General features: G+C 45.7%; 1 protein-coding gene across 2 annotated transcripts; it reads left to right on the top strand.

The window, feature by feature from the left end:
* Nucleotides 1-8720: 8720 nt before the first annotated feature.
* ELK4 (ETS transcription factor ELK4) lies at nt 8721-22921 on the top strand. Of its 2 annotated transcripts, none has more exons than XM_029574284.1 (5): nt 8721-9141; nt 14888-15103; nt 15731-16495; nt 17237-17353; nt 18071-22921. In XM_029574284.1, the coding sequence occupies exons 1-5, from the start codon at nt 9052-9054 to the stop codon at nt 18167-18169; spliced, it is 1287 nt and encodes a 428-aa protein (XP_029430144.1). In that variant the 5' UTR covers nt 8721-9051; the 3' UTR covers nt 18170-22921. The 2 variants fall into 2 exon arrangements, with proteins under 2 accessions (XP_029430144.1, XP_029430145.1); XM_029574285.1 differs by lacking the exon at nt 8721-9141 and adding an exon at nt 9180-9870.
* The last annotated feature ends 4548 nt before the right edge of the window (nt 22922-27469 follow it).

Raw genomic sequence — 27469 nt, 5'->3', positions numbered from 1 at the left:
GCAGGATCCCCTTTCACCGTCTTGTTCGGGGCTGTAACTGCCGCTCCATGCAGGATCCCCTTTCACCGTCTTGTTCGGGGCTGTAACTGCCGCTCCATGCAGGATCCCCTTTCACCGTCTTGTTCGGGGCTGTAACTGCCGCTCCATGCAGGATCCCCTTTCACCGTCTTGTTCGGGGCTGTAACTGCCGCTCCATGCAGGATCCCCTTTCACCGTCTTGTTCGGGGCTGTAAACTGCCGCTCCATGCAGGATCCCCTTTCACCGTCTTGTTCGGGGCTGTAACTGCCGCTCCATGCAGGATCCCCTTTCACCGTCTTGTTCGGGGCTGTAACTGCCGCTCCATGCAGGATCCCCTTTCACCGTCTTGTTCGGGGCTGTAACTGCCGCTCCATGCAGGATCCCCTTTCACCGTCTTGTTCGGGGCTGTAACTGCCGCTCCATGCAGGATCCCCTTTCACCTTCTTGTTCGGGGCTGTAACTGCCGCTCCATGCAGGATCCCCTTTCACCTTCTTGTTCGGGGCTGTAACTGCCGCTCCATGCAGGATCCCCTTTCACCTTCTTGTTCGGGGCTGTAACTGCCGCTCCATGGAGGATCCCCTTTCACCTTCTTGTTCGGGGCTGTAACTGCCGCTCCATGGAGGATCCCCTTTCACCTTCTTGTTCGGGGCTGTAACTGCCGCTCCATGCAGGATCCCCTTTCACCTTCTTGTTCGGGGCTGTAACTTGCCGCTCCATGCAGGATCCCCTTTCACCTTCTTGTTCGGGGCTGTAACTGCCGCTCCATGCAGGATCCCCTTTCACCTTCTTGTTCGGGGCTGTAAACTGCCGCTCCATGCAGGATCCCCTTTCACCTTCTTGTTCGGGGGCTGTAACTGCCGCTCCATGCAGGATCCCCTTTCACCTTCTTGTTCGGGGCTGTAACTGCCCGCTCCATGCAGGATCCCCTTTCAACCGTCTTGTTCGGGGCTGTAACTGCCGCTCCATGCAGGATCCCCTTTCACCGTCTTGTTCGGGGCTGTAAACTTGCCGCTCCATGCAGGATCCCCTTTCACCGTCTTGTTCGGGGCTGTAACTGCCGCTCCATGCAGGATCCCCTTTCACCGTCTTGTTCGGGGCTGTAACTGCCGCTCCATGCAGGATCCCCTTTCACCGTCTTGTTCGGGGCTGTAACTGCCGCTCCATGCAGGATCCCCTTTCACCTTCTTGTTCGGGGCTGTAACTGCCGCTCCATGCAGGATCCCCTTTCACCTTCTTGTTCGGGGCTGTAACTGCCGCTCCATGCAGGATCCCCTTTCACCTTCTTGTTCGGGGCTGTAACTGCCGCTCCATGCAGGATCCCCTTTCACCTTCTTGTTCGGGGCTGTAACTGCCGCTCCATGCAGGATCCCCTTTCACCTTCTTGTTCGGGGCTGTAACTGCCGCTCCATGCAGGATCCCCTTTCACCTTCTTGTTCGGGGCTGTAACTGCCGCTCCATGCAGGATCCCCTTTCACCTTCTTGTTCAGGGCTATAACTGCAGCTCTGTGCTTCATTCCCATCCTCTGAGTTTGTCCTTATCTTTTTTGAGATCTGTCCTGCAGAACTGAACACTACTTCAGGTGAAGCCTCACCAGTGACCTGTGCAAAGGCCTCAGCACCTCCCTGTTCCTCATGGTTATTCCTCTCTCTATGCAGCCTTAGCCTCTGCCTCCTCACATGGATTCACTGCCCTCAGGTTGTCAGACACGATCACCGCAGGGTCTCATCCCTCATCACATATACCTCCTTTGAATTTGTCTGCACTTTTTAGGCATGAGCAGTATTGTCAATCATCAAGACTTCAACCTTGGTTTCATCTCAACTTTATTGGCGATTCCAACATTTAAGAAAGTGCAGAAGGCTGGGCTCTTAGATAACGCGGTGGGGATTACCTGGCCGGGCTTGCTCCACTCAGTATCTCTGCCCCTTTAATGAGCTCATTTACAAGTGACCCCTTTTTTCTCCTCTACCTTCTAGAAGAGGATCTCTGTTGCTCCTATTGCTCCACTTTCTCTCGCCTCTCTCTTGCTCTTCTAATCTAGGAAGGCTCTGCTTTAATCTGTCTCTTCAATCCATTGGGGCAGACGTCTTTTGCTCCTGTCCTGGGTCTCTACATAACCACCTACTGTTCACCCAATGAAGTGCGCTTTGTAATAATCTCAACATCTACCAAAACTAGCAAAGTTGTAGCCCAAACATCTGGATTTCTAGAACCCCGTGGCCTTGCTGGATGCTACCTGGCTACCACAAACCAGTGGCATTGACCCAGTTGGATTCTAGAAGTTATAGCCTGGGGGTTCCCATGGCTTACAGTGCTGCTATCTCCTGCCTTCCTCCATATCTTATCTCTCCCCTTGCCTTTGCTCCTGAGAGCTTCAGAAAGGGACTTTATCCAGTTCCATCCAGGGTCTCTTCAAACCTGGAGACTGTTCCTCTCCAAGCCCAGGGATAACCAAACCTCTGCCTTCCCCCTCTTCATTACACAATAAGCCGCGTGCACAATCAAGACAAAGCCTGTGGGAAAACCCTTTTCCATCATGGCCTCATGGAGCTTCGTGGTCTGCTGCTGCTTGGTTGCCAGGGGGCCATAATATTCTTTCAGCTTCCTCTGCGGCCCAGGAGCACCGATGCTATCCCCACCTAGGCCACCTTCTGGGCCAGCGGTTCTTCCCTCTCAGATGCGGCAGCAGCGGCTCTTACCTTCCCCCACTGCATGAGACCGACTGCAGACTCCTCTGGGCTCTCGCAGCTCCTGCAAAAGAAACCTGCTACTGTACTGTGCCGCTGGCTGCTGCGCCGCAGACTCCTCCTCCCCTCTCCACTGGCCTTCTGCAGCTAAGGAGAAGCACGCAAAGAAAACAGATCCACTGCGGGAATCCGGAGCTCTCCCACCTCTGGATGCAGGGCTTTCTCAGACCAGGCCCAATCCTGGATGTCACCCCTCTTTTTTGGCTCAGTTCCTAAGGAAGATCGATCCGCCAGGCTAAGTCTGGGAGCTTAGCAAAAAAAAAAAAAAAAATCCTTCCTGCTACAGATCTTCCTCTGCTAGAAGCAGAGAACTACTGAAAGCCTATAAAAGGGAACATGATGTCAGAAAAAGATGGTGCTCTCTGCCTCCATCTGCTGGCAAAGAAGGAAAACCCATCTGTCTGGACTGGTCTGGCAGGACAATAAGGAAAATCTGTTATAGTCTACAATTCTTATTTCTTTAGTTCAAACATGTTTTTCTCTTATTTATTAATTTCTTAATCACTTACCAAACCTAAGCAATTTATAAAATAACATACAAAATAACATACATTAAAACAATCACTGAACAAAACAGTAATCTTATGTAAAAACACACAAATATGAGTTAATTCATTTTCAATCATATTTTCAGACACTCGCTTTTTTTTTTTTTTTTAAAGGAATCAAAGACTAAATCTATTTGATCATTTTAGTTAATTTTCTGAAAAAATCCTAAATAAAAAAAATGTCAGCCAGAATTTTAATATTTTCTAATTGCACATACTAAAATCTGTTTGGCTGTAAACAGTCTCTAGGGAAAAGGACACTTAGAAAGCACAGTTCCTATTACCTTTCACATGGAGCCCTGGCAAAACTATAATTTTATTCAAAGCTTATTCCGAAGGAAATTCAAATACTCACTAGCTCAAAGATTCTAGGCTCTTTGCATCTCAGCAATGTGTCTTTGAAATTAAAGCAACCCAGATTTGTGCTTAAAGAGTGTCCACCTAGTCGAGTTTTTAAATCGCACTGATGCCTCTCAAAGCACATAAACCAGACTTTCACCTAAAGAACATAAGAACATAAGAACATAAGAAAATGCCATACTGGGTCAGACCAAGGGTCCATCAAGCCCAGCATCCTGTTTCCAACAGTGGCCAATCCAGGCCATAAGAACCTGGCAAGTACCCAAAAACTAAGTCTATTCCATGTAACCATTGCTAATGGCAGTGGCTATTCTCTAAGTGAACCTAATAGCAGGTAATGGACTTCTCCTCCAAGAACTTATCCAATCCTTTTTTAAACACAGCTATACTACCTGCACGAACCACATTCTCTGGCAACAAATTCCAGAGTTTAATTGTGCGTTGAGTAAAAAAGAACTTTCTCCGATTAGTTTTAAATGTGCCCCATGCTAACTTCATGGAGTGTCCCCTAGTCCTTCTACTATCTGAAAGAGTAAATAACCGATTCACATCTACCCGTTCTAGACCTCTCATGATTTTAAACACCTCTATCATATCCCCCCTCAGTCGTCTCTTCTCCAAGCTGAAAAGTCCTAATCTCTTTAGTCTTTCCTCATAGGGGAGTTGTTCCATTCCCCTTATCATTTTGGTAGCCCTTCTCTGTACCTTCTCCATCGCAATTATATCTTTTTTGAGATGCGGCGACCAGAATTGTACACAGTATTCAAGGTGCGGTCTCACCATGGAGCGATACAGAGGCATTATGACATTTTCCGTTTTATTCATCATTCCTTTTCTAATAATTCCCAACATTCTGTTTGCTTTTTTGACTGCCGCAGCACACTGAACCGACGATTTCAATGTGTTATCCACTATGACACCTAGATCTCTTTCTTGGGTTGTAGCACCTAATATGGAACCCAACATCGTGTAATTATAGCATGGGTTATTTTTCCCTATATGCATCACCTTGCACTTTTCCACATTAAATTTCATCTGCCATTTGGATGCCCAATTTTCCAGTCTCACAAGGTCTTCCTGCAATTTATCACAATCTGCTTGTGATTTAACTACTCTGCACAATTTTGTGTCATCTGCAAATTTGATTATCTCACTCGTCGTATTTCTTTCCAGATCATTTATAAATATATTGAACAGTAAGGGTCCCAATACAGATCCCTGAGGCACTCCACTGTCCACTCCCTTCCACTGAGAAAATTGCCCATTTAATCCTACTCTCTGTTTCCTGTCTTTTAGCCAGTTTGCAATCCACGAAAGGACATCGCCACCTATCCCATGACTTTTTACTTTTCCTAGAAGCCTCTCATGAGGAACTTTGTCAAACGCCTTCTGAAAATCCAAGTATACTATATCTACCGGTTCACCTTTATCCACATGTTTATTAACTCCTTCAAAAAAGTGAAGCAGATTTGTGAGGCAAGACTTGCCCTGGGTAAAGCCATGCTGACTTTGTTCCATTAAACCATGTCTTTCTATATGTTCTGTGATTTTGATGTTTAGAACACTTTCCACTATTTTTCCTGGCACTGAAGTCAGGCTAACCGGTCTGTAGTTTCCCGGATCGCCCCTGGAGCCCTTTTTAAATATTGGGGTTACATTTGCTATCCTCCAGTCTTCAGGTACAATGGATGATTTTAATGATAAGTTACAAATTTTTACTAATAGGTCTGAAATTTCATTTTTTAGTTCCTTCAGAACTCTGGGGTGTATACCATCCGGTCCAGGTGATTTACTACTCTTCAGTTTGTCAATCAGGCCTACCACATCTTCTAGGTTCACCGTGATTTGATTCAGTCCATCTGAATCATTACCCATGAAAACCTTCTCCATTACGGGTACCTCCCCAACATCCTCTTCAGTAAACACCGAAGCAAAGAAATCATTTAATCTTTCCGCGATGGCCTTATCTTCTCTAAGTGCCCCTTTAACCCCTCGATCATCTAAAGGTCCAACTGACTCCCTCACAGGCTTTCTGCTTCGGATATATTTAAAAAAGTTTTTACTGTGAGTTTTTGCCTCTACAGCCAACTTCTTTTCAAATTCTCTCTTAGCCTGTCTTATCAATGTCTTACATTTAACTTGCCAATGTTTATGCTTTATCCTATTTTCTTCTGTTGGATCCTTCTTCCAATTTTTGAATGAAGATCTTTTGGCTAAAATAGCTTCTTTCACCTCCCCTTTTAACCATGCCGGTAATCGTTTTGCCTTCTTTCCACCTTTCTTAATGTGTGGAATACATCTGGACTGTGCTTCTAGAATGGTATTTTTTAACAATGACCACGCCTCTTGGACATTTTTTACTTTTGTAGCTGCTCCTTTCAGTTTTTTTTTAACAATTTTTCTCATTTTATCAAAGTTTCCCTTTTGAAAGTTTAGCACGAGAGCTTTGGATTTGCACACTGTTCCTTTTCCAGTCATTAAATCAAATCTGATCATATTATGATCACTATTGCCAAGCGGCCCCACCACCGTTACCTCTCTCACCAAGTCCTGTGCTCCACTGAGAATTAGATCTAAAATTGCTCCCTCTCTCGTCGGTTCCTGAACCATTTGCTCCATAAAGCTATCATTTATTCCATCCAGGAACGTTATCTCTCTAGCGTGACCCGATGATACATTTACCCAGTCTATATTGGGGTAATTGAAGTCTCCCATTATTACTGCACTACCAATTTGGTTGGCTTCCCTAATTTCTCTTAGCATTTCACTGTCCATCTCACCATCTTGACCAGGTGGACGGTAGTATACCCCTATCACTGTAGTCTTCCCTGATACACAAGGGATTTCTACCCATAAAGATTCAATTTTGTATTTAGTCTCATGCAGGATGTTTATCCTGTTGGACTCTATGCCATCCCGGACATAAAGCGCCACACCTCCTCCCGACTGCTCCTCTCTGTCATTGCGATATAATTTGTACCCCGGTATAGCACTGTCCCATTGGTTATCCTCTTTCCACCATGTCTCTGAGATGCCAATTAAGTCTATGTCATCATTTACTGCTATACATTCTAATTCTCCCATCTTACTTCTTAGACTTCTGGCATTAGCATACAAACATTTCAAAGTTTGTTTTTTGATTGTATTTTTATTCTGCTTTTTAATTGATAGGGATAAGCTCGGTGCTGCTGCCTCTGCACTGGTAGTGGTGGAAGTCACGAAGCACCAATGACCCTGCCTCCTGCAGGGGATTCCTGGGCATGACTGCCGCCACCACCACCAGGAGAAGACATTGGACGGAACTGGGCTGTTCTGACTAGGCCACTTTGGCACAGCAGCTTCAGATGGGCAGGTGCCTAGCTCCGATCCACCAAAAGAGGAGCAGCTTAAGCCCGCTCCATTCAGTAATGCCAAACCCAGCATCAAACTCTTAAAAACAAGAGATTTGCCAAATAAATCATAAACATATCTAATGTACATATTTTTCTTATAATTATAGTGGCCACAAGCAAAGCCTGCAGCACCCATAGAATAATCGTTGGTGGAGGGGGGACAAGGGGTGAGCCCCAGCTCCAGAGCTGCTTGTGAAACTCAAAGCCTGCAGAGCAATGGTCCCAATTATTTTTCATAGTGGGCCATGTTTAGTGATAATAAATAGCAGAGAGCTGGTCCATCGCCCCTCATAAGAACATAAGATGTGCCAAGTGTCCGTCGAGCCTGAAAATGGCCAATCCAGATCTCTAGGAAGTATCTCAAAGAATAGATCCATTTCTTGTTCCCAGGGATAAGCGGCAGCTTTCTCCAAGTCCATCTGGCTAATAATTGTTTAATGACTTTTATACAGTAAATGACAGCAGATAAAGACTAAATTGACCCATCCAATCTACCCAGTTGAGATTCATCCTCTTTTGGTAAATGTGCTTACCAAATTCCTAAATATACCAAGTTTCCTTGGGTCTTCTACCTGATCCCTCAATTGTCCTCTCATATCTGCCCCAAGCTTGGCCAAGCCCATCATGGTCATAACACTGCTGGCCTCGCTATGCTTTCTTTGAGCCCTAATGAAGTCATACCACTGCTACTTTGGGGTGAACTTTCCCCAGAGCTGGTGCAAGAGTATTTGGCACCTTAGGCAAACCTTTGGTTATGCACCTTTTCTCCAGCTTACCTACTGGCAGCAGCTCCAGCACAGTGCTCCCTCCTACTGCCAGTATCAAAGCTGGCACCCTTCTATGCCTCACACTGGCAGGATTTTGTCACTCCCAAAATGTTGGCACTCTAGGCAAGCACCTAGTATCAGCCCTGACTTTCCCTCAGCTCAGTTCCTGTCCCATCAAACACCAATGAAAGACAGTATATCAAAACCTATTAAACTCCCTTCACTCCTTTTACCTACCCCTCTTCTGATCCATTATCCCCTTCACCTGCTTCCTCCACAGTCCATCACTCCTCTTTGAATCACCTCTCCTCCAAATTATCATTTTCTCCTCTGCTTCATGTCCCTTCCCCATCCCTATCCCTCAACAGACTTAGTCTTCATTCCAGAAGCAGACTCTTCTTGTGGTCTTGCTCGCCAGCCATCCTGTCTACTGCTCCTTTTCCAACATAAGAACCTGCCATACCGGGTCAGACCAAGAGTCCATCGAGCCCGGCATCCTGTTTCCAACAGTGGCCAATCTAAGTTACAAGTCATGGCAAGTACCCAAGCATTAAATAGATCCCTTGCTACTAATGCAGGTAATGAGCAGTTGCTATTCCCTAAGTCAACTTGAGTAATAGCAATTTATGGTCTTTTCCAGGAACTTGGCCAAACCTTTTTTAAACCCAGCTACAGCACTGCCTTAACCACCTCTCCCCTCTCCCCTCCTCCCTGAATTCCCGACCCCTCCCCTCCCCTCCCTCCTCTTCCTGGAGCACCTGGCGCTATGCCCCGCCTCCCCGTCTGATTGGTTTCACTCTGCTCGGAAGCACCAATCAGCTGCGGGATGCGGGAGCTCGGCAGCTGTCCGCTGAGGGTCCCGGAAGCTTTGCGTCATCTCCCGCCGCCTTCCTCCGTGTATCTAAACCAGGAGGGGACTATCCGCCCTCCTAAACCGCGAAACTTCAGCATGCGTTAAATCCTTCCCCTCCGAGCCACCAAACACATGTACGTTACTATTACTAACCAAATGGCCGGCAACAGCCCGTCCGCTGCATCATCAGAACGCGCCCTCACACCTCTGACGTCATCAGAACGCGACAACTGGCGCGCACACACGCAGGCACCGGAACTGTTCCCCCCACCCCCTCCTACCGCAGCAGAAAGCTAACCCGAGGCCAGACCAGGGGGCTGCGGCCCCGGGGAGCCCCCAGCCGCCCTTCCTTTTCCGCAATACATGCAGGCACCGGAATGGACGAATCCAGGGGACGCGGCCGCTGAGAGCCCTCCGGCCGAGCCCGAGGACACGGAGAGGCGAGGGGAAGGGGTGAGTAGGAGTGCGAGGGGGTTCCAGTCCTACTCTCCTACTCCTCCCCCGTTCTGCTGCCCCCTCCTGACGTGCAGGCAGCTTAAAGTTCTTCCCTCTGAGCCGGTGATACTTTGTGGCCCCGTGTCCGGGGGCCCTGCGCGGGGCCACGAGCAGAGCAGCTGAGCACCAGAAACTCCCCTTCAATGTCTTCTCTGTTGGCCTCCGCCTCCCCAGTGTGTGCAGGCCTATGATTTTCTTTTCTTCTGTTGACATTCATTGAATCGGTAGTAGAAACAAAGTTAATGCCTTCTGACTCCAAGTCTTGCTATCTGCTTGCTTTCCCAGCAGTACTGGGAAAGGAAAGCGGTCACAATGTATGCTCGCCAGAATCTGCGAGCTATTGCCTGTTGGGAAATGAGAGATATTATTTTTTGTTGAGAGGTGGAAAGGGAAAATATCCCTTTTATTTATGTTTTTACAGTATAGTAAAACATTTTTTTAGTCAAAGAGAAATCGACCTTTCCAAATATAAAATGCATTTGATATTTGAGTGAGGGCGGTTTTTTAAGCAGACCAAAGTTTGACAGGAAGTGAAATTATAAAGTGAAAGTAAACACAGTAACTCTTTGCTATGTTACATGTTATGTAACTCTTTGCAAACTACCCAATAGGAGGACTCTGATCTGTGGCTGAGTTTGACAAAATGGTGCTGTCACCATTTTGAGAAGTTTTACATTTTTGCTTCTGGTGAGATTGAGTATCATTAATTTTATTATTGATTCAGAAACCTGGTAAAACAATCAATGGGATACTGCAATATGTGGATACATATATAGAAATGACAGTAGGGAATGTGTAGCACTATGATTTAAAATAGTCACATAAGGTGTAAATGCTACTTGAAACGGCAGCATACGGTGCTTAACTTCTGTGCTTAAATAAGAAAAGTCTGGTTTTAGAGCTGTACTATTGACCACCAGATCAGGATAGTGATGATGGTTGTGCCAAGCTGAGGGAGATTAAACACAGGTAAAACACTAATGGTGGGTTACTTCAATTAACCTTATTTAGACTGGGAGCTACATCAGAATATGACATAGAGGTAAAACTGGGTACTGCAAATGCAACTGTTTGGAGCAACTAGTCCTAGAACCCATGAGACATGAGCCAGTTTTTCATTTAGAACACACAGGGCCTTATTTAAAAATTACTTTTCCCCATTCTGTGCCTATAGAAAAAAATCTGTAATGAGTGAGGCCTATAGTCTCAGGAGACAACTATAGGTGGGCCACTATATATGATAGTCAAATCCATCATCATTAAACAAAAAACAATCCGCCACAATATTTAATGTTAAAAAGAGGAGCTGCATGAAAATAGATGCTATTCAGAAATTTAAAAGATGCATCTAGAAGAGTAATAATAATTTAAAGAGCTTCTCAACAGAGAAGTAGAAACCATTAATAAATCTTTGCGTAAATGAATTAGAAAGAGGCCATGGATGATCTGAGTGTAAAAATTGGCACTTGGAGAAGATATGGCCATAGCAAAGAAGCCAAATGTATTGCTTTGGTTTTCATTAGTGTTTGATGGTGAGGGGAGAGAATTTTCCAGGGAGTCATTCTTTTCAGGGGATAAATCTGAAACACTGGCTCAAACTGAAGAGTAGAAGTTTTATAACAAATCAATAAGTTAAACTGTAGCAAATCATCAGCACTGTATGACATTCACATATGAGATATGAACTAATATCCTTGGTAAGTATCCTTCTGCTAAAGGTAGTCTTGGTGCCAGATGATTGGAGGTTTGGCAGTGTATGCCCAGCAAAGAAAAGGACAAAAAGAGGGAACCTACTATCCAGCGTTCTGGGCAAGTGAAACGGGGAAAGTCCTGGCTCCTTACTCGTTTGACATCTTTGATGTGTCGGTAAAGATACGGCTTTGGGATCCAGTTGATTGGGGAGGCCCTCTCCAGAGAGTCCTAAAGAAATTAACTGGTCATAGGCTAAAAGGAGTTTTCCCATGGGTCATAAACGGTAGAATGAGAGGAGCAGGAGTAAATGGTCAGTTGTCACTGTGGAGGGAGATGATATATCATTGTTTAAACATGTTGTTGTTTTATGCTGGACTGTAAGCTGCCATTGATTTTGTATTGTGGACTGATATAACATTTTTAATATCCAACAGTGCTGTCCCTTAAGGACTTGTGCAGGGACCAGGAATAGTCTGGAAAAAGGAAGTAACAGTGAAGTGGTAAAAGTTTTGTTGTTTGTTTATTTTTTTTGCAAATGATACAAAATTATTACAGGTAATTAAAACCAGGTACTGAAAAGCTACAGAGTGATCTCAGAAAACTAAGAAGTGGGTGATAAAAAGACAGGAATTTCAGCAGAGGGGAATTTCAGATAATACTGGCTGGGGAAGGGGGATGGACAAATCTGGGTTCTTTATTTAGCCATTACCTCTGAGGACAAGGATCTCGGGAGTCATCGTGGGTGGTGCTTGGTTATTTTGTAGTGCATTGCACATGCTGCATCTGCCAGATACTTGTGACCTGGATTGGCCATGGTCAAAGACAGGATGATACTTCTTGGCCTGACCCAGCATGGCACTGGTCATGTTCTTATGCTCATCCTTTTAAAATATCTTTTTAAAACTGATGTTTTTCTCAATAAAAATGTTATATCAGAAAGAAGGCATACAAAAATGAACTCCAAATATAAGAGTAACAACATCTTTAGGACAAGTCTTAAGCATTCCAGTCCCATCTAAAAAACTTGCACATGGATTGGACACATGGGAACTGAAACTGCACTTGTATTTACAGTTCTTCCTACAGAAAGGCTGTCATAAGAACATAAGAAATTGCCATACTGGGTTAGACCAAGGGTCCATCAAGCCCAGCATCCTGTGTCCAACAGTGGCCAATCCAGGCCATAAGAACCTGGCAATTACCCAAACACTAAGAAGATCCCATGCTACTGATGCAATTGATAGCAAGTCAACTTGATTAATAGCAAGTAATGGACTTCTCCAAGAACTTACCAAAACCTTTTTTGAACCCAGCTACACTAACTGCACCAACCACATCCCCTGGCAACAAATTCCAGAGTTTAATTGTGCATTGAGTAAAAAATAATTTTCTTCAATTAGTTTTAAATGTGCCACATGCTAACTTCATGGAGTGCCCCCTAGACTATTATCTGAAAGAGTAAATAACCAAATCACATTTACCTGTTCAAGACCTCTCATGATGTTAAAGACCTCTATCATATCCCCCCTCAGCCATCTCTTCTCTAAGCTGAACAGCCCTAACCATTTTAGTCTTTCCTCATAGGGGAGCTGTTCCATTCCCCTTATCATTTTGGTTGACCTTCTCTGTACCTTCTCCATCGCAATTATATCTTTTTTGAGATGCGGCGACCAGAATTGTACACAGTATTCAAGGTGCGGTCTCACCATGGAGCGATACAGAGGCATTATGACATTTTCCGTTTTATTAACCATTCCCTTCCTAATAATTCCTAACATTCTGTTTGCTTTTTTGACTGCTGCAGCACACTGAGCCGATGATTTCAATGTATTATCCACTATGACACCTAGATCTCTTTCTTGGGTGTTAACTCCTATTATGGAACCTAACATCATGTAACTACAGCATGGATTATTTTTCCCTATGTGCAACACCTTGCACTTGTCCACATTAAATTTCATCTGACATTTGGATGCCCAATTTTTCAGTCTTGCAAGGTCCTCCTGTAATGTATCACAGTCCGCTTGTTAACTACTCTGAATAATTTTGTATCATCGGCAGATGTGATTACCACACTTGTCGTATTCCTTTCTAGAACATTTATAAATATATTGAAAAGCACTGGTCCCTGAGGCACTCCACTGTTTACTCTTTTCCACTGAGAAAATTGTCCATTTAATCCTACTCTCAGTTTCCTGTCAGTTTGTAATCCACGAAAGGACATAGCTACCTATCCCATGACTTTTTAGTTTTCTTAGAAGCCTCTCATGAGGAACTTTGTCAAACGCCTTCTAAAAATCCAAATACTCTACCTCTACGGGTTCACCTTTATCCACGTTTATTAACCCCTTCAAAAAAATGAAGCAGATTTGTGAGGCAAGACTTCCCTTGGGTAAATCCATGTTGACTTTGTTCCATTAAACCATGTCTTTCTATATGCTCTATGATTTTGATCTTGAGAATAGTTTCCACTATTTTTCCCAGCACTGAAGTCAGGCTTTCTGGTCTATAGTTTCCCGGATCGCCCCTAGAGCCTTTTTTAAATATTGGGGTTACATTGGCCACCCTCCAGTCTTCAGGTACAATGGATGATTTTAATGTTAGGTTACAAATTTAAACTAATAGCTCTTAAATTTCATTTTTTAGTTCCTTCAGAACCCTAGGATGCATACCATCTGGTCCAGGTGATTTGCTACTCTTTAGTTTGTCAATCTGGCCTACTACATCTTCCAGGTTCACAGTGATTTCGTTCAGTTCATCTGACTCATCAACCTGAAAACCATCTCTGGAACTGGTATCTCCCCAACATCCTCATTAGTAAGCACGGAAGCAAAGAATTCATTTAGTTTTTCTGCAATGGCCTTATCTTCCCTAAGAGCCCCTTTAACCCCTTGGTCATCTAAAGGTCCAACCGACTCCCTCACAGGTTTCTTGCTTTGGATATATTTTTAAAAGTTTTCATTATGAGATTTTGCCTCTATGGCCAACTTCAATTCAAATTCTCTCTTTGCCTGTCTTATCAATGTTTTACCTTAACTTGACAATGCTTATGTTTTATCCTATTTTCTTCAGATGGATCCTTCTTCCAATTTTTGAAGGATTTTTTTTGGCTAAAATATCCTCTTTCACCTCACCTTTTAACCATGACCTTAATCGTTTTGCCTTCCTTCCACCTTTCTTAATGTGTGGAATACATAGGGACTGCGCCTCTAGGATTGTATTTTTAATAAACAATGTCCATGCCTGTTGAACACAACCTTTGCAGCTGCCCCTTTCAGTTTTTTTCTAACTAACTATTGTCCTCATTTTATCAAAGTTTTCCTTTTGAAAGTTTAGTATTAGAGCTGCAGATTTATTTATTGTCCCCCTTCCAGTTATTAGTTTAAATTTGATCATGTTATGATCACTGTTGCCAAGTGGCCCCACCACCATTACCTCTCTCACCAAATCCTGCGTTCCACTAAGAATTAAATCTAAAATAGCTCCCTCTCTCGTTGGTTCCTGAACCAGTTGATCCATGAAACAGTCATTTATTACATCCAGGAACTTTATGTCTCTAGCAAGTCCTGATGTTACATTTACCCAGTCAGTATTGGGGTAATTGAAATCTCCCATTATTATTGCACTGCCAAATTGGTTTGCTTCCCTGATCTCGCTTAGCATTTCAGCACCTGTCTGACCATTTTGGCCAGGTGGACTGTAGTATACTCCTATCACTGTCTGGTTCCTTTTTCTTGGAATGACTTAAATATGGCCCTGGGATAAGCAGCATGGGATCTGTTTACTATTTGGGATTCTGCCAGGTACTTGTAGCTTGGATTGGCCACTGTTGGAAATGGGATACTGGGCTTGATGGACCCTTGGTCTTGACCCAGTGTGGCAGTTCTTATGTTTGTGGCTGGCTTTAGAGGGCTAAACTCCCTTCATTGCTTGTCACAAATATATTCTGTTAGTCTGATTAAAATGTGGGGCTGGTTAACCGATGTTTGCTCTGTCCCCATTTTAACTGCAGCTCATTGCTATGGACACGGCTATCACTCTGTGGCAGTTCCTGCTTCAGCTACTCCAGGAGCCTCAGAACAAGCACCTGATCTCCTGGACGTCCAATGATGGGGAGTTCAAACTGCTGCGGGCGGAGGAAGTGGCTCGGCTGTGGGGGATCCGGAAGAACAAGCCCAGCATGAACTACGACAAACTGAGTCGCGCGCTGAGATACTACTACGTGAAGGTAATGAGCGGCTGCAAGAGGGCTGCTGGGAGTGGCATTGTGCACTCAGCTCTAACTTCCGTCGTAGCCGCCTGAGCTGGAACAGAGATGGAGTTTGCAGGCATACGGCAGTGATATCTTGTGGCAGGTGCCTGCGATCCCACCTCCTCTGTCGGCGCAGAGGGAGTTACTGCCCCTTTGTGTTGCAAACGTTCTGTGTTGCGCAGAGCAGTAAAAGCTTTAGCCTTCCACCTGTTGAAATCAACCAATTTCAATTAAAGAACTGAAGCAGCAAAATCACATTTTGCAAAGAGAGGAACAAAGTCTTTTGACTTTACATTTGACATTTATTAATTTCTTAGCACAGAAGGCCTAAGTGATGTTCGTGGTCAGGCTCAGGGGGGAGAGTAGTAGTGAGTGACATTTAATGAGGCAAAACTTGATTTTCAAACTGCATTTTCAGTATATGACAAATGTTAATTGGTTGCCGCAAAAGAGCTGTGTGCTTGTGAGGCAAGTCCTTTCGCTGCTGACTTCATTTTAGCAAATTGGTCCCTTTGTGAGCTGAGCAGCAGCCAGAGATGGGCAATGATAGAAAAGTGAGCAATCAATGACGGACTTGTTTTTATTTTTTGTTTGTGCCTACAGAATATCCTTAAAAAAGTGAATGGGCAGAAGTTTGTGTACAAGTTTGTCTCCTATCCTGATATTTTGAACATGGAAGCAGTGGGGGTGGGGCGGGCTGAGGGGGATGCTGAGCTGGGTGCTTCCGAAATCAGCAGCTGTGGTGCCAAAGAGCAGGAGAACTCTGGGAAGGAGAGGCTGCCGGTGTCCTCTCCCAAGTCATCCGGTCGCAACGACTACATTCACTCGGGGCTGTACTCCTCCTTCACCCTGAATTCCCTCAGCTCTTCCGGCATGAAGCTTTTCAAGTCGATCAAGATGGAGAATCCAGCCGAGAAGCTGGCAGAGAGGAGGGCCACCCTGGATCAGACTCCTTCTGTGATAAAATTTGGAACTGCCCCCTCCAAGAAGCCAGCAGTGCCTTCAGCTGCAGCATCCCTGCCCACAGCCTCTGAAGAGGAAACGCTGGTGCTGCCAAAAGCTCCCCCCATGCCCGACCTAACCTCCTCATTTCCTGCTACGCCTCCTCTTCCCTCCAGGTCGCCTTCCCCAGCCCCGAGCTCTAGCCCCGAGCTGCTCAGTAACGCAGAGAGTGAGGCTCAGGAGCTGCTCGTGGACACCGAGGACTCAAACAATGATCACAGGACAAGTCAGACATCTAGGTCCAAAAAACCCATTGGGCTGGAGCTGGCACCTCTGCTTGTGGTTACTGGGAGTGAGCCAAGCCCTCTAGGGATCTTGAGCCCCTCCCTCCCTACTGCATCTCTCACACCAGCAATTTTTTCTCAGGTAAGTGTGTTGTGTGCTTTGTTTCTTTTGGACCCTAAAACACACTTTCTGCAGATTTGATGAAGGGACGGCTTGAGATCTCAGCTTTTTTTTTGGGTGGTGGGGGGGGAGAGTTATAAACTCCCCCCGTGGAAGTGAGGATGTTCCAGACCGCGTGATATCCATCAGGCACCCCTCGGCACAGTGATTGTCTCAGACTTGTTAGATTGTGGATGTCGATGTTGAACTCAAAAACGACTGAGGTGCTGCCAGTACGGACATCTCTCTTAATGCCTGCCCGAGTTTAGGAACCGTTTTGTATTCTGGCCATGCTACGACTGCTCAGATTTTAGTATCTCTGTATGATTTAGCAGTTAAGTCTGGCCACACTGATTCAGGCTTTTATTTCTGTGTAGAGAAAGCTAGAACAAGAGCTTAATTTGAGTTAATTTGAAATGCTGCAGCCAGAGCTCACCCAGTCTTAAGTGGGCGAATGTGATCACGTCTGGAGCCAGATGAACGGTGGCAGTTCAGAATAATTAAGTCTCTTTGGCTGACATTTTAATATCCTTCAGGAAGGAGGGCCTGCTCAGCTACGATCCCCGCTGGCCCTTTAGATCAGCCCAAGGGGACGGAGGCCATTAACCAGGGAGCAGGCCTCGCTCTGGGCACCTCCAAGCATTTGGTATTCTCTGCCTACACCACTGTTTTAAAAAGGGTTCTTTTAATTTGACAAATCCTGAATTTTTGTGTCTGTTTCAGACCCCGATCTTGCTGACTCCCAGCCCTCTGTTGTCCAGTATCCATTTTTGGAGCACGCTCAGTCCTTTTGCTCCGTTGAGCCCAGCCAGACTGCAAGGTGCCAACAGCCTTTTCCAGGTATGCTGACGTGGGCTTGGCAGCAGCGCCAGTGCTAGCAGCAGGTTTTGGGCAGTGCTAACACATTGCATGCATCTGTAAAGCCTCGTGAAGCAGTTTATCCATGGTGTCTGTCTGTCTGCAAGCATCTGGGACTTAATTCTTTGGAGGATTAAAACCACAAAGCGATAACTCTTTTTCCTTCACCATAACTTTCTTTTGTCATAAAGGAACAGTTCTTATCTTTTTTTGACATCTTGTGTCCTACAGACTGAACCCCCTGCCCTGATAATGTAAACATCAAATATTTATTTTATGAGGTGCTGGAGCCTGGTCTCAGAGCAGAGGGAGGGAAGTCTCTGGCCCAGGGGAAATGAGTCTGCGACATGGGAAGCAGTGAGAATGGCTGCATTGATTGAGATCCTTCTCAGTTCCTTGCGAGGCATTTATGTAAGCGTTTGGGAAATGTCTCTGCACGGTGGTTGCTATATTTTAACAAATAAATCCATGCCACCTACTGGTTTGTTTACCTGGAAAGAACCTGTAGTTATAATGCTCCTCAAAGCCGAGTGTAGAAGAGCCAGTAGCTGCCCTTTTGTAAAATAGTTTACTTTGCTGCCAGTCAGCCTATTGTAACCTGAATCTGACTTGGCCATGCTGATTTCAGAGGTGTGAGGGAGGAACTGCTGAGAGAAGGCATTGACGATGTGCATTTGTTTTTCTTGTATTCTCTTTCAGTTTCCTTCAGTATTAAACAACCATTGTCCACTCGCCTTGCCTGGACTGGACGGGCCGTCCACCCCTGGCCCTTTCTCCCCAGACCTACAGAGGACATAGCATACAGAGCCTCAAAGGAGACCAGATAAAAAGGAAATTCAGTGGCGTTCATCACTCTCTCTAAAATAAGCACCATAAGACCAGACTGACTTCATGCAACCGTTGTGGTCATTCGCAGCTAGGATGCCTTTGCAAAACCCTCCCAACGCTTACGTCGGAAATGGGAATCTACACAGGAAAATGCCTTAATTGGAGTCGTATCTCCACGTTTATTTTTCTGCTCGTGCCTAGAGGGGAAATCTTGCCTGTTGCCTTTTGGAGTAATGCAAGCTGCTGAGCGTCGGGGGTTTCCTTGATAGAGTCTGCATTGTGCATCTCTCTAACCTGTCGTTCAGATCTGCCACTAGCAGAGAACTGGAGAGTGGCCAGAGCAATGCCAGATCTAAAAATGAGCTGCAGGGGCAGCGCGGGAACCTGACAAAATGCTGGAAGCTAAGATTACTGGTCCTGTGCATAAACATGGCTTAATAGGGAAGAGCCCGAGTGGGTGTGCCTTAGTACCACAAGATCTTTTGAGGTGTGAATGAGCGTGGGGGTAAGGAGGAGCTGTTTATAGAGCATATCTGTACTTTAAAAAACATTTGAGAGATGCCTGAGGAAATTAAAAAGTTATGAGAGAAGAGGCAGTGTCGTATTGGAGACTGGAAACCGAGGACAGGTCTGGTATCCCAGCGGATAGAGGCAGATAGCAGCATATTCCAGGGATTTGGAACAGGACCTCGAGTGTTAACATTCACTAAGCTGGGAAAGGGAGAAATGACTGGGGACCGGAGCATCGAAATGGCAGATGAAATTTAAGGTGGAGACATGCAAAGTGCTGCAGATGAGGAATAATAATCCTAACTCTGGGTACAGAGCGCGAGCCTCCGAGTCCTGGGGGGCAGGAAGGATTTGGAAAAGAATAGAAAATGTCACCATTCCTCTCTAAGTCCTGGGATGTGACCCGTACTTTGAGTATTGAGTGCAGATCACATCTCAAAAAAAGAACCAGAGAAGGGCAAAGGACAGGGGGTGGCCTGGCTCCCTTAAGAAGGGAGGCTAAAGGGGTCAGGGCTCTTCAGCGTGGAGGAAAGGCAAGCGAGAGGTTTGTAAAATCGCGAGGCTAACAGGGAATTGCTCTTTACCTTCTTCCATGAAAATGAACGTAACAAAATAGTTTCAGTCCACGCACAATCTGTTGAAGTGGTTACAGTTTGTAATGCAGTGAGGACAGGGCCAGCTGGATTTGAGGGCGGCCAGGTGTGCTTCCTTCCAGGTGAGCTGGATTGCTCACGGTTGGACCCAGCATGGCCGTTATGTTCTTTTGTTGCTTCTGAGATGCAGGTCTGCTCAGGAATCAATAGTACTCGAGTATTTCCTAGCTGTGCACGGCCTTAAAACATAAAATATTTCTGCACGACCTGCGAGTTGACTCCAAGGTGCACAGTGTGGCAGGCAGAAGGCCGAACTTGATAAACCTCTGCTCCTTCCCATTGTGAACAGATGAGGAGGCTGCACCTCTCTGGGCAGGGTCGTTGGATCTGCTGGAAAGCTGACAGCATGAATTCCTGTGGGACTAGGACAGGACTGGCAGGTTTATTACTGGTTAATCCTCAACAGTCTGTGTTCAATGAAAGTGTGGAACGGGTGCCGCTCGCCTCAGGGTTAATGGTGACCCTGAGACTGAACTGATAGGCAGGAGGGCCCTGCAGAAAGGGAGAAGATAGGGAAAAGCTGTGGAACCCTGAGAGCCAAGCCTTACCGGGGGTGGGGGAGCTGAAACCCCTTTTAAATAAGGGGTGCAGCCAATCGCTAGTTAGCAGTATAGAGGAGAATTGCATGTGCACGTGTGTCTGCCCGGCAGGATCTGCCAATACAAAGTAGGCCCAGACTGAGAATTGTGCCCATGTCTCAACCCTATGCTCACGTACTTCCTCTCAGCAAACTGCAAGGCTTTGCTCACCAGCTCCGTAGCAGGGAGAATATCTAACACAACGCGGCACTTTAATTTGCAACAAGAAGCTGGAAAGCTTGATCGCTGAGTGCTCTCAGCAGGTTCTGTAGTGGGGATGTAGCACTTAAGGGGTTAAACGGAATCACTGAAACCCAATTGGCACAAGTGGGCAGTAGAGGCTGATTTGGCAGAGAGCGGCTAAGCTGTTGAATTCCTGCACTGGAGCCCTGCAACTTCCCAGGGGCAGTGTAAATGCCGCTGCAGGTCTCCCAGTTCTGCCGTCCGTGGACGGTCGTTTCTCTTGGTGCCACTGGCGTGGGAGAGGGTGACTGATCATATACAGAATTGGCAGCACATTCAGGGATGATCCCCCTCCTCAAGCGGATTCCTATTAGGACTCCAGAAGCACTGCTGGCTGTCATTACTGGAGAAATTGGGCAAACTTGCTATAATCTTCTGTAGGAGAAATTCCAGTTGGCAAGATAGTAATTCACAACTGCATAACCCACAGTCTTTCAAAAATTGCTAATTAAAACTTGCGTAGCAACACAGCAGAGCCTCTGGAATCCGTTCTAATCCTCCCGACCTTGCAGCCAGAGCCACTAGGAATGTTTTCTTTCAAATTGTGCAGCTTTATGAAGACCCATTTTGCACAGAATTTTCTTTAAGTCTGAACGTTCTGCACTAGGGCCAAGAAGTTGGTAGTCTCAGGCTGCTTTTTGAGTACTTTTTCTGGTGTAGCTTTGCCAACAATATGTTAAGATAGCAAAGAGGAGGAGACTAGGCATAAGACCAGGATGCATTTTGGAGAACCTGGCAGCCAGGATATTGTTAGCATCACAGACTGCATGGGCAATTGCTGGTTGTCTGTCTCCATCTACTGTTTTATAAGGACCAGCTCACAAAGGGACAGTGGTCTGTGATGGCTCAGCATTCTCCGCACTGAAATATTTTATTTCCCTGCGGTGTTGCACAGTTTGCAAGACTTTCCTGGTTTTATGCACTCGCCAAAGGAAAACCTAGCATTTTGGCGAGCCAAGCGTAAAGGTGCATTTAATATACTATGTTATATGTTATGGATATAGCCAGCATGCTTGACAACAGAAACCCCTGTATTTCCTCCTTTAGTTATTGGAGCCAAAATAAATGTACCTACAGCTTTTTATAGGAGGAGCGTGCTCCAACTGGGCCTGATTTTAGCAAGGAGCGGCTGAAGCCAGCGAGTGATGGTGCTGTGGGTGCACAGCTCTGGGTCTTGGGTGTCAACTTGGATTGCACCCAGAGTTGGTAGCACGTGGAGAGAGGATCTGCTAGGAAGCACTTACAAAGGGAAAATGTAGCATTAGTTTGTTTTTGTTTTCAGCAAGCACCTTATATTTCTTGCTTGTAATGCTTTCCTTTCTGTGGAAGATGTGCCCTCTGGAAGAGGATGAAAGGAACTATGAAGGCTACCTTTTCACAATAAAGGCCTGATTTCTGTGGTGTAATAGTACGAAAGTAAACCTCACTCTATCCTCGAAGCATTTCATCTGCCCAGCTCTCAGGAGGAATCCTCTGCTGGTAATCACGTGTCTCCGCTTTAATGGTTGAGCAGAGCTTGGTGGCCTGATGACGTTACTCCATAACCTGAGTTATTTCTTGTTGGGTCTGGAATCTGTGATGTAGTGGAACTGAATGCTTTCAGGCGCTGGCGCTGCCCAGCTCCGTTTTGAAAATGGTGGGTTTTGGTCTTTTAATGTCTGTTCCACGGCATTGAGGTTGCTTGGCAGAGGCAAACGGCCTTTCACCTGCTGTAGTCCTCCTCAAACCTGTGCACAAGGTATTTTTGTGCTGCACGTTTTTTGCATTTAGTGCGTGCTGGTTCAGCCTTGGAGCACTTTTGATATGGAAGGAAATTCCCACTCAGCTCCATTCTGCCGTTACTCCAGCGAGAGAAGCAGGCTAGCGCTGCGTGGAAGCAGCTTCACAGCTCGCAGCCTCCAGCTGTCTGACATGCTTCATCTTGGATTGTGGGAGTGTGGGTGAGCTCGAAGGCCGGGCTTGCGTCTCCTCTTCTTCCTTGGGGAAAGAGACATTTCTGTGCAGGCTTTCATCCTTTCCTCTTGCACAGGTGCTTTCTGTGATGCGCTTGGTTTGAGGACAGATATCGGCCGCCTTAAGCAAGACTATTTTAATGTCACTTTATCATAAAGAAATCCTTTTTATCATTGAGATGAACTGAAGTGTAAATGTGTGGGGACAGGATAGGACGAGTCAGGACTCTGCCTGGGACCAGGATCGCTGTCTGTTTCACTCAAATATGAATTGATTGAGATTTCCAAATACAACTGTTCAGGGAGCCTGAAGTGACTGATGCAGGAGCCTATTACAAATCAAATTGACTGCACTCCCAGACCACTAATGGCGGTGGGGTGGATATTGGAAGAAGCTGATCTTCAGCTGAGGAGCAGAGAATTTGCATGTTGAAGGCACATTTGCCTTCTGACAGGAGCTTCCTCAGTTTTTTTGTGATTTTAAGCTTTTATCTTGGTGCTTCTGTGTTGTCCTTATACTAAGATGAACTTTCCTGAACGTGGTTTCTCAGTCTCCATACTGTGAGCTGTATCTGATAAACCACTTCAAACGTAGTCTTTCTGATCTGTAAATCTCAGCGTACAAGCTGCCAGTATGAGGTAAAAAAAACCTCATTAAAATAATCTTCTATCATGGGAGGTGGCTGCTGAACTTTACAGCCAGAAATCCAAGGCTAATAACAACCATTAAAAAAAAAAAAAAAAAAAAAAAAGACAGACCATCAGTTTTAAATTCCCAAATAGCGGAGAGTTTTGCTATTCTTAAAAGAGGTAATGGACAGGAAAGTGAATCCTCCTCTAGCAGCAGTTCAGGGGTGGTGTATCACTGGGATATTACTGGCTGTTTCGTCAGTGATATCACTTGGGTATACTTCTGCCTTCTGGCAGCAGTTTTACACAAGGAGGGTTGTGGTGTAATTTAGAGGAAGCTTCTGATTTTTTGTGAGAGATTTTCTGCCCTACCTATAGATTACTTTCTTCCACACGGATCTCTCAGGTTGTGCCCTCGTGGAAGCACCAGGAATGGTTGAATGAGGTGCAGTTTCTACTTGTAATAAAGAGGGCCCTGTCCGCGCTCGTCCCCAGGTGTCTGTGCGGGGGTGAGAGATGGCGTGAAAGGACATCTCTGCTGCTGGTGCTACTAAACTAGTCCTGGTTGCAGGCAGAGTGGCAGTGGCCTGGAGGCCTCCTCTCCACGTGCTGCATAGCGTTAGCCGGCTCTAGTCCCTGTTACGCAGTCTGGGGGAGGGACTCAGCAGCGTGACTCAGAGAGAAGATGCTTTCGGAAGTCGAACCTTGTCCATACACTCTCAGAAACTGGGAACCTTTTTTTCTTTTTAAACCCATCACCTTTTGTGCTAAAAGAAACGCAATATAGAATGCAATGTATCTCTTTTGTAAGACAGGAAGGGAGTGACGTACAAACCCCCTCTCCCCCAAAACAAAAGTTTCATGTAAGAGAACTGACAGGGGCTTTGCTCTGTATAATAATGCAAACTGGCTTTAAAAAGCAGCCTAGCAAACTCTTTGCAACGTGCATACATGTGCAGCTTCACTGCAGAACTGTATTTTTTTTTAATAAATATTTTTAACAAACTCTGGTCTGTGTTTTTTTTCCCCCCATTACAGCCTTGCTCTGATAAATTGATGGCTGTTTTGGTGCAGCATAACAGGAAGCCGCCTTTCGTATGTGCTGCACTGTGATTGATTCAGAAATTCAGTCCTTGGGTGCTTACAAAAAAATTGCAGCCAAGTTATCTGTAATTAGCAATATTATAAGATGCAAAATCATGGCGAGTTTTTATGGTTTTGTTACTTCTTAAATGTCTGTGAAGCCACCTCTGGGCTGCCGTTTCAGGAAAAGTTGCAATGTTACCTCTTCGATTCTTTATTAAGATGGAGTTCCCCCAATCTCTAAGAGCAATCAAAGCCTTAGCGGCCCCTATGAACTGGGCCTCGCTGAGCCCTGCAATCTGCGTTTGCTTTTACTGTGGTCTCATGTCTGAGTTACATGTGCAAAGTGTGTCGAAGGTACTAACTTGCACAGGGGAGGGGGGTCTGTGCCAAGGCTGAAGAAGAGACCAATGTTTTTATAAACAAGCTATGGTGTGTGGCAACACAACAATAATTTCAGAGGGGAGTAACAAATGACACCTTATGGACTAAGATTTCTTGAGATGGGGCTGGTGCACTTCATTGGACCTAAGGATGCTCCGACCTCAGTCTGTTAAAGTGCCCGGAGCAGCTGAGTCACTTTTACAATAATAATTGCTTTATTTAGTTTTGCTTGGGGCAGGGCAGAAAGCACTCGGTCAAGATCTGGAAAGTTGTTTGCAGGCTTCTTGCATTTTGCCATTTTCCTTCTCCTCACTTAGGCTATGCAGTGCTGAGCAGATACCATGAGAGACAGTTCCTGCTCCTTAGAGCTTACAGTCCAGCCCAGACAGCCAACAGTGTGGGAGAAGTATATTTAGGATATGTAACAGCCTTAAATCTTTGTCTGAACCTGAAATCCTGTTATCACTTGGAGGGCAGTAATCAAACCCTGCGGGTCTGCCCATGGGCTATGCGCGTTGCACTTAAATGGGCAGGACCAGACCCAGCACGAGATAAAACCATGCCTTTTGGTCCTGAGGAGAGGAGACCCATGCTTTGAGGCGGGTAAATCTGCTGAAACATGTTGCATTATTGCCCCCAGACTGGAGGGCTAGGCAGAAACCATAGCTGCAGAAAAGTTACCAGCAGCCTGGCTCCTGCCTAATTCATCGTTCCAGGGGCTGTGGTGGCCTCTGCTGCCTTCATAAAATCAGGGATGGAACCCTGCGCTGGTGCTCATTGCCTGATTTCTGGCAGAACAATTTAAACAACATAAGTTAATTACAACTCACCATTCAAATATTTGTTTTTTGCTGTTTCAGTTCAGTCTACAGCCACTATAACAGAAGGTGCCAACTCTGCTATTGTTAAATGCCTGCTGCAAAAAAACAAAGCCCTCTCATCTATCACCAACTGTCTAGCAGCTGTGAAAAGTAGATTTGTATTGAAAGTTTTCACAGTGCAGCTCCTTGGTTGAGGCTGTAGAATTATTTCTGCTAGTCTGGTCAATGCACAAACCAGCAGGCTTTAGAAAGCCAATTCTCTGTATCCCAAATGCTAGGGCACTTGTCTGTAGCACCGGATGCACAGCTGGAGGGACAGAGGTTTTTAAAAGTAGGGAAAGCTATGTTCTTTCAGCAGGCAAGCCGGCCTCTGCTCCTAGATTACAGATTCTCGAGGCCAGAAACGCTTCTCCTGGTTTTTATTTGTTACTGGGCAGTGTGCACGGGTTTCACGGGATGGCCTTACTGCAGTGGGTCAGCTTGGATAATGGGGCTCCTTAACCATACCTGAGGCTCGAGTATGCAGTTTAGACCTATTGTCAGGGTTTTGTGCAATAAAGCTGCGGCCTATCATTAATCCACTCGAAATCAGCTTCATGCTATTTTTTCAGTTCTGTTTCTTGAATGGGAGCGGTCCTGGCATGGCTGCCTGGTTAGGGTGCAGAGTTACACTGCTGAAACAGCACAGGCTGCACGGTTTCCACAATGCTTATTGTGCTAAGAATGGCTTTCCCACCAGCAAGGGCTGTGATCCCAATTTCCCTCTCTTGTGCTGCTGCAAAGCCATTCAAAATGTTCTCTTGGTTTTCCACTGCTCCTGCTCCCTCTTCCTGAAGCAACATAACAGGCATTCATGTGCATCCTTCCTCTAACGAGTGAGATGCACACTGAAGTTTCAATACAGACGCACATTGGATTGAATTCTTTTTTACATTGGTAACTTGTCTGATATAATTTGCCACTCGAGCAGGGATCCAGGCTCTATTGCATCTCCCAGAAAGGAACTGATATCCCATGCCCAGATTTACATATAAGCAACAGAAAAGTGCCAAAACCCTGGGAACTGTGCTGTTTACCATATTTTTAAATGATCTGGAAAGAGGAATGACAAGTGAGGTGATCAAATTTGCAGATGTCACAGAATTATTCAAAATTGTTAAAACTACAGAGTCAGGATCAACTGCAGAAGGACCTTGTGAAACAGGGAGACTGGGCAGATGAAATTTAATGTGGAAAAGTGCAAAATAATGCAGATAAGGAAAAATAATCCTGGGTTCTGTGGTAGGAGTAAAGGACATTGTGGACAGTCTGCTGGCAGGGTGCGGCAGTGATCAATAAAGCAAATACAGGCCCATACAGTAAACTGTGCGGGAGAGCCGGCGCGCCAAGGCGAGCGCCCGCTCTCCCGACGCGCGCCCAGGCTCCTTTCCTGGGCGTGCGATTCAGTATTTAAATTAGGGCCCGTGCTAATAAGGAGGTGCTAGGGACACCAGTGCGGCCCTAGCGCCTCCATATTGGCGGAAGCAGCGGCTATGTTACCGGTGTCGGTTGTCGAACCCGCTGACAGCCATGGGTTCGGAAAACGGACGCCAGCAAAATTGAGTGTCCGTTTTCCAACCTGTGGGCCGCGGGCAGATTTTCATTTATTTTTTAATTTTTGGGGCCTCCGATTTAATATCGCTATGATATTAAGTCGGAGGGTGTACAGAAAAGCAGTTTTTTCTGCTTTTCTATACACATGCCCGGTGCCGTCTGAAATTAACTCCTTTGGCAGGAGTTAATTTCTGAGAGTAAAATGTGTGGCTTGGCCGCACATTTTGCTTTCTGTATTGCGGGTGAATACCTAATAGGCTCATCAACATGTATTTGCATGTTGCAGGCGCTATTAGTTTCGGGGGGGTTGGCGCACCATTCTGTATTGGCCTGATAGAAAGTTAGGAAGGATCTGAAAAGGAATGGAGAGTGAAACAGGAAATAGCCTACTGTGTCTGGACTGAGCCATGGTTTGACTGTACCTTCAGTACTGGGTGCAGTTCTGGTGTCCAATCTCCAGAAAGTGAGAGCAGAACTAGAAAAGGTGCTTAGAGTGGGGACAAAAATGATAAAGGGTCTCCTATCATGAGAGGCCATGCAGCTTGGTACAGAGAGGACAGGAGATAAATAAGGACTTTCAGATAATAAACAAGCGAACATGCCAGGAACCCAACAACCGGCAGCTAGAAAGTGCATTCAAAGTCAGCGCACTATCACGTTGTGCAACCTGTTCTCAGAGGATGGGATCAAGGTGATGAACATAGCGGGGTTTAGACAGGTTCTGGTAGTAGCCAGGTAGCCTACTTTATGGGATCTGGACTGGTCACTGTTGGAGACAGGATGCTGGGCTCGATGGACTTTGGTCTGACCCAGCACAGCAGTT

Source organism: Rhinatrema bivittatum, chromosome 12, assembly GCF_901001135.1.
Source record: "Rhinatrema bivittatum chromosome 12, aRhiBiv1.1, whole genome shotgun sequence".
Classification (NCBI taxonomy): Eukaryota; Metazoa; Chordata; class Amphibia; order Gymnophiona; family Rhinatrematidae; genus Rhinatrema; species Rhinatrema bivittatum.
The sequence above is the reverse complement of the archived record's forward strand: the minus strand, read 5'-3'. Positions and strand labels throughout refer to the sequence as shown.

Coding starts and splice junctions, on each gene's coding strand:
- ELK4 (XM_029574284.1), top strand. CDS start 9,052: ATGCAGGCACCGGAATGGACGAATCCAGGGGACGCGGCCGCTGAGAGC. Junction 9,142..14,887: donor CGGAGAGGCGAGGGGAAGGG/GTGAGTAGGAGT, acceptor TTTTAACTGCAG/CTCATTGCTATGGACACGGC. Junction 16,496..17,236: donor CACCAGCAATTTTTTCTCAG/GTAAGTGTGTTG, acceptor TGTCTGTTTCAG/ACCCCGATCTTGCTGACTCC.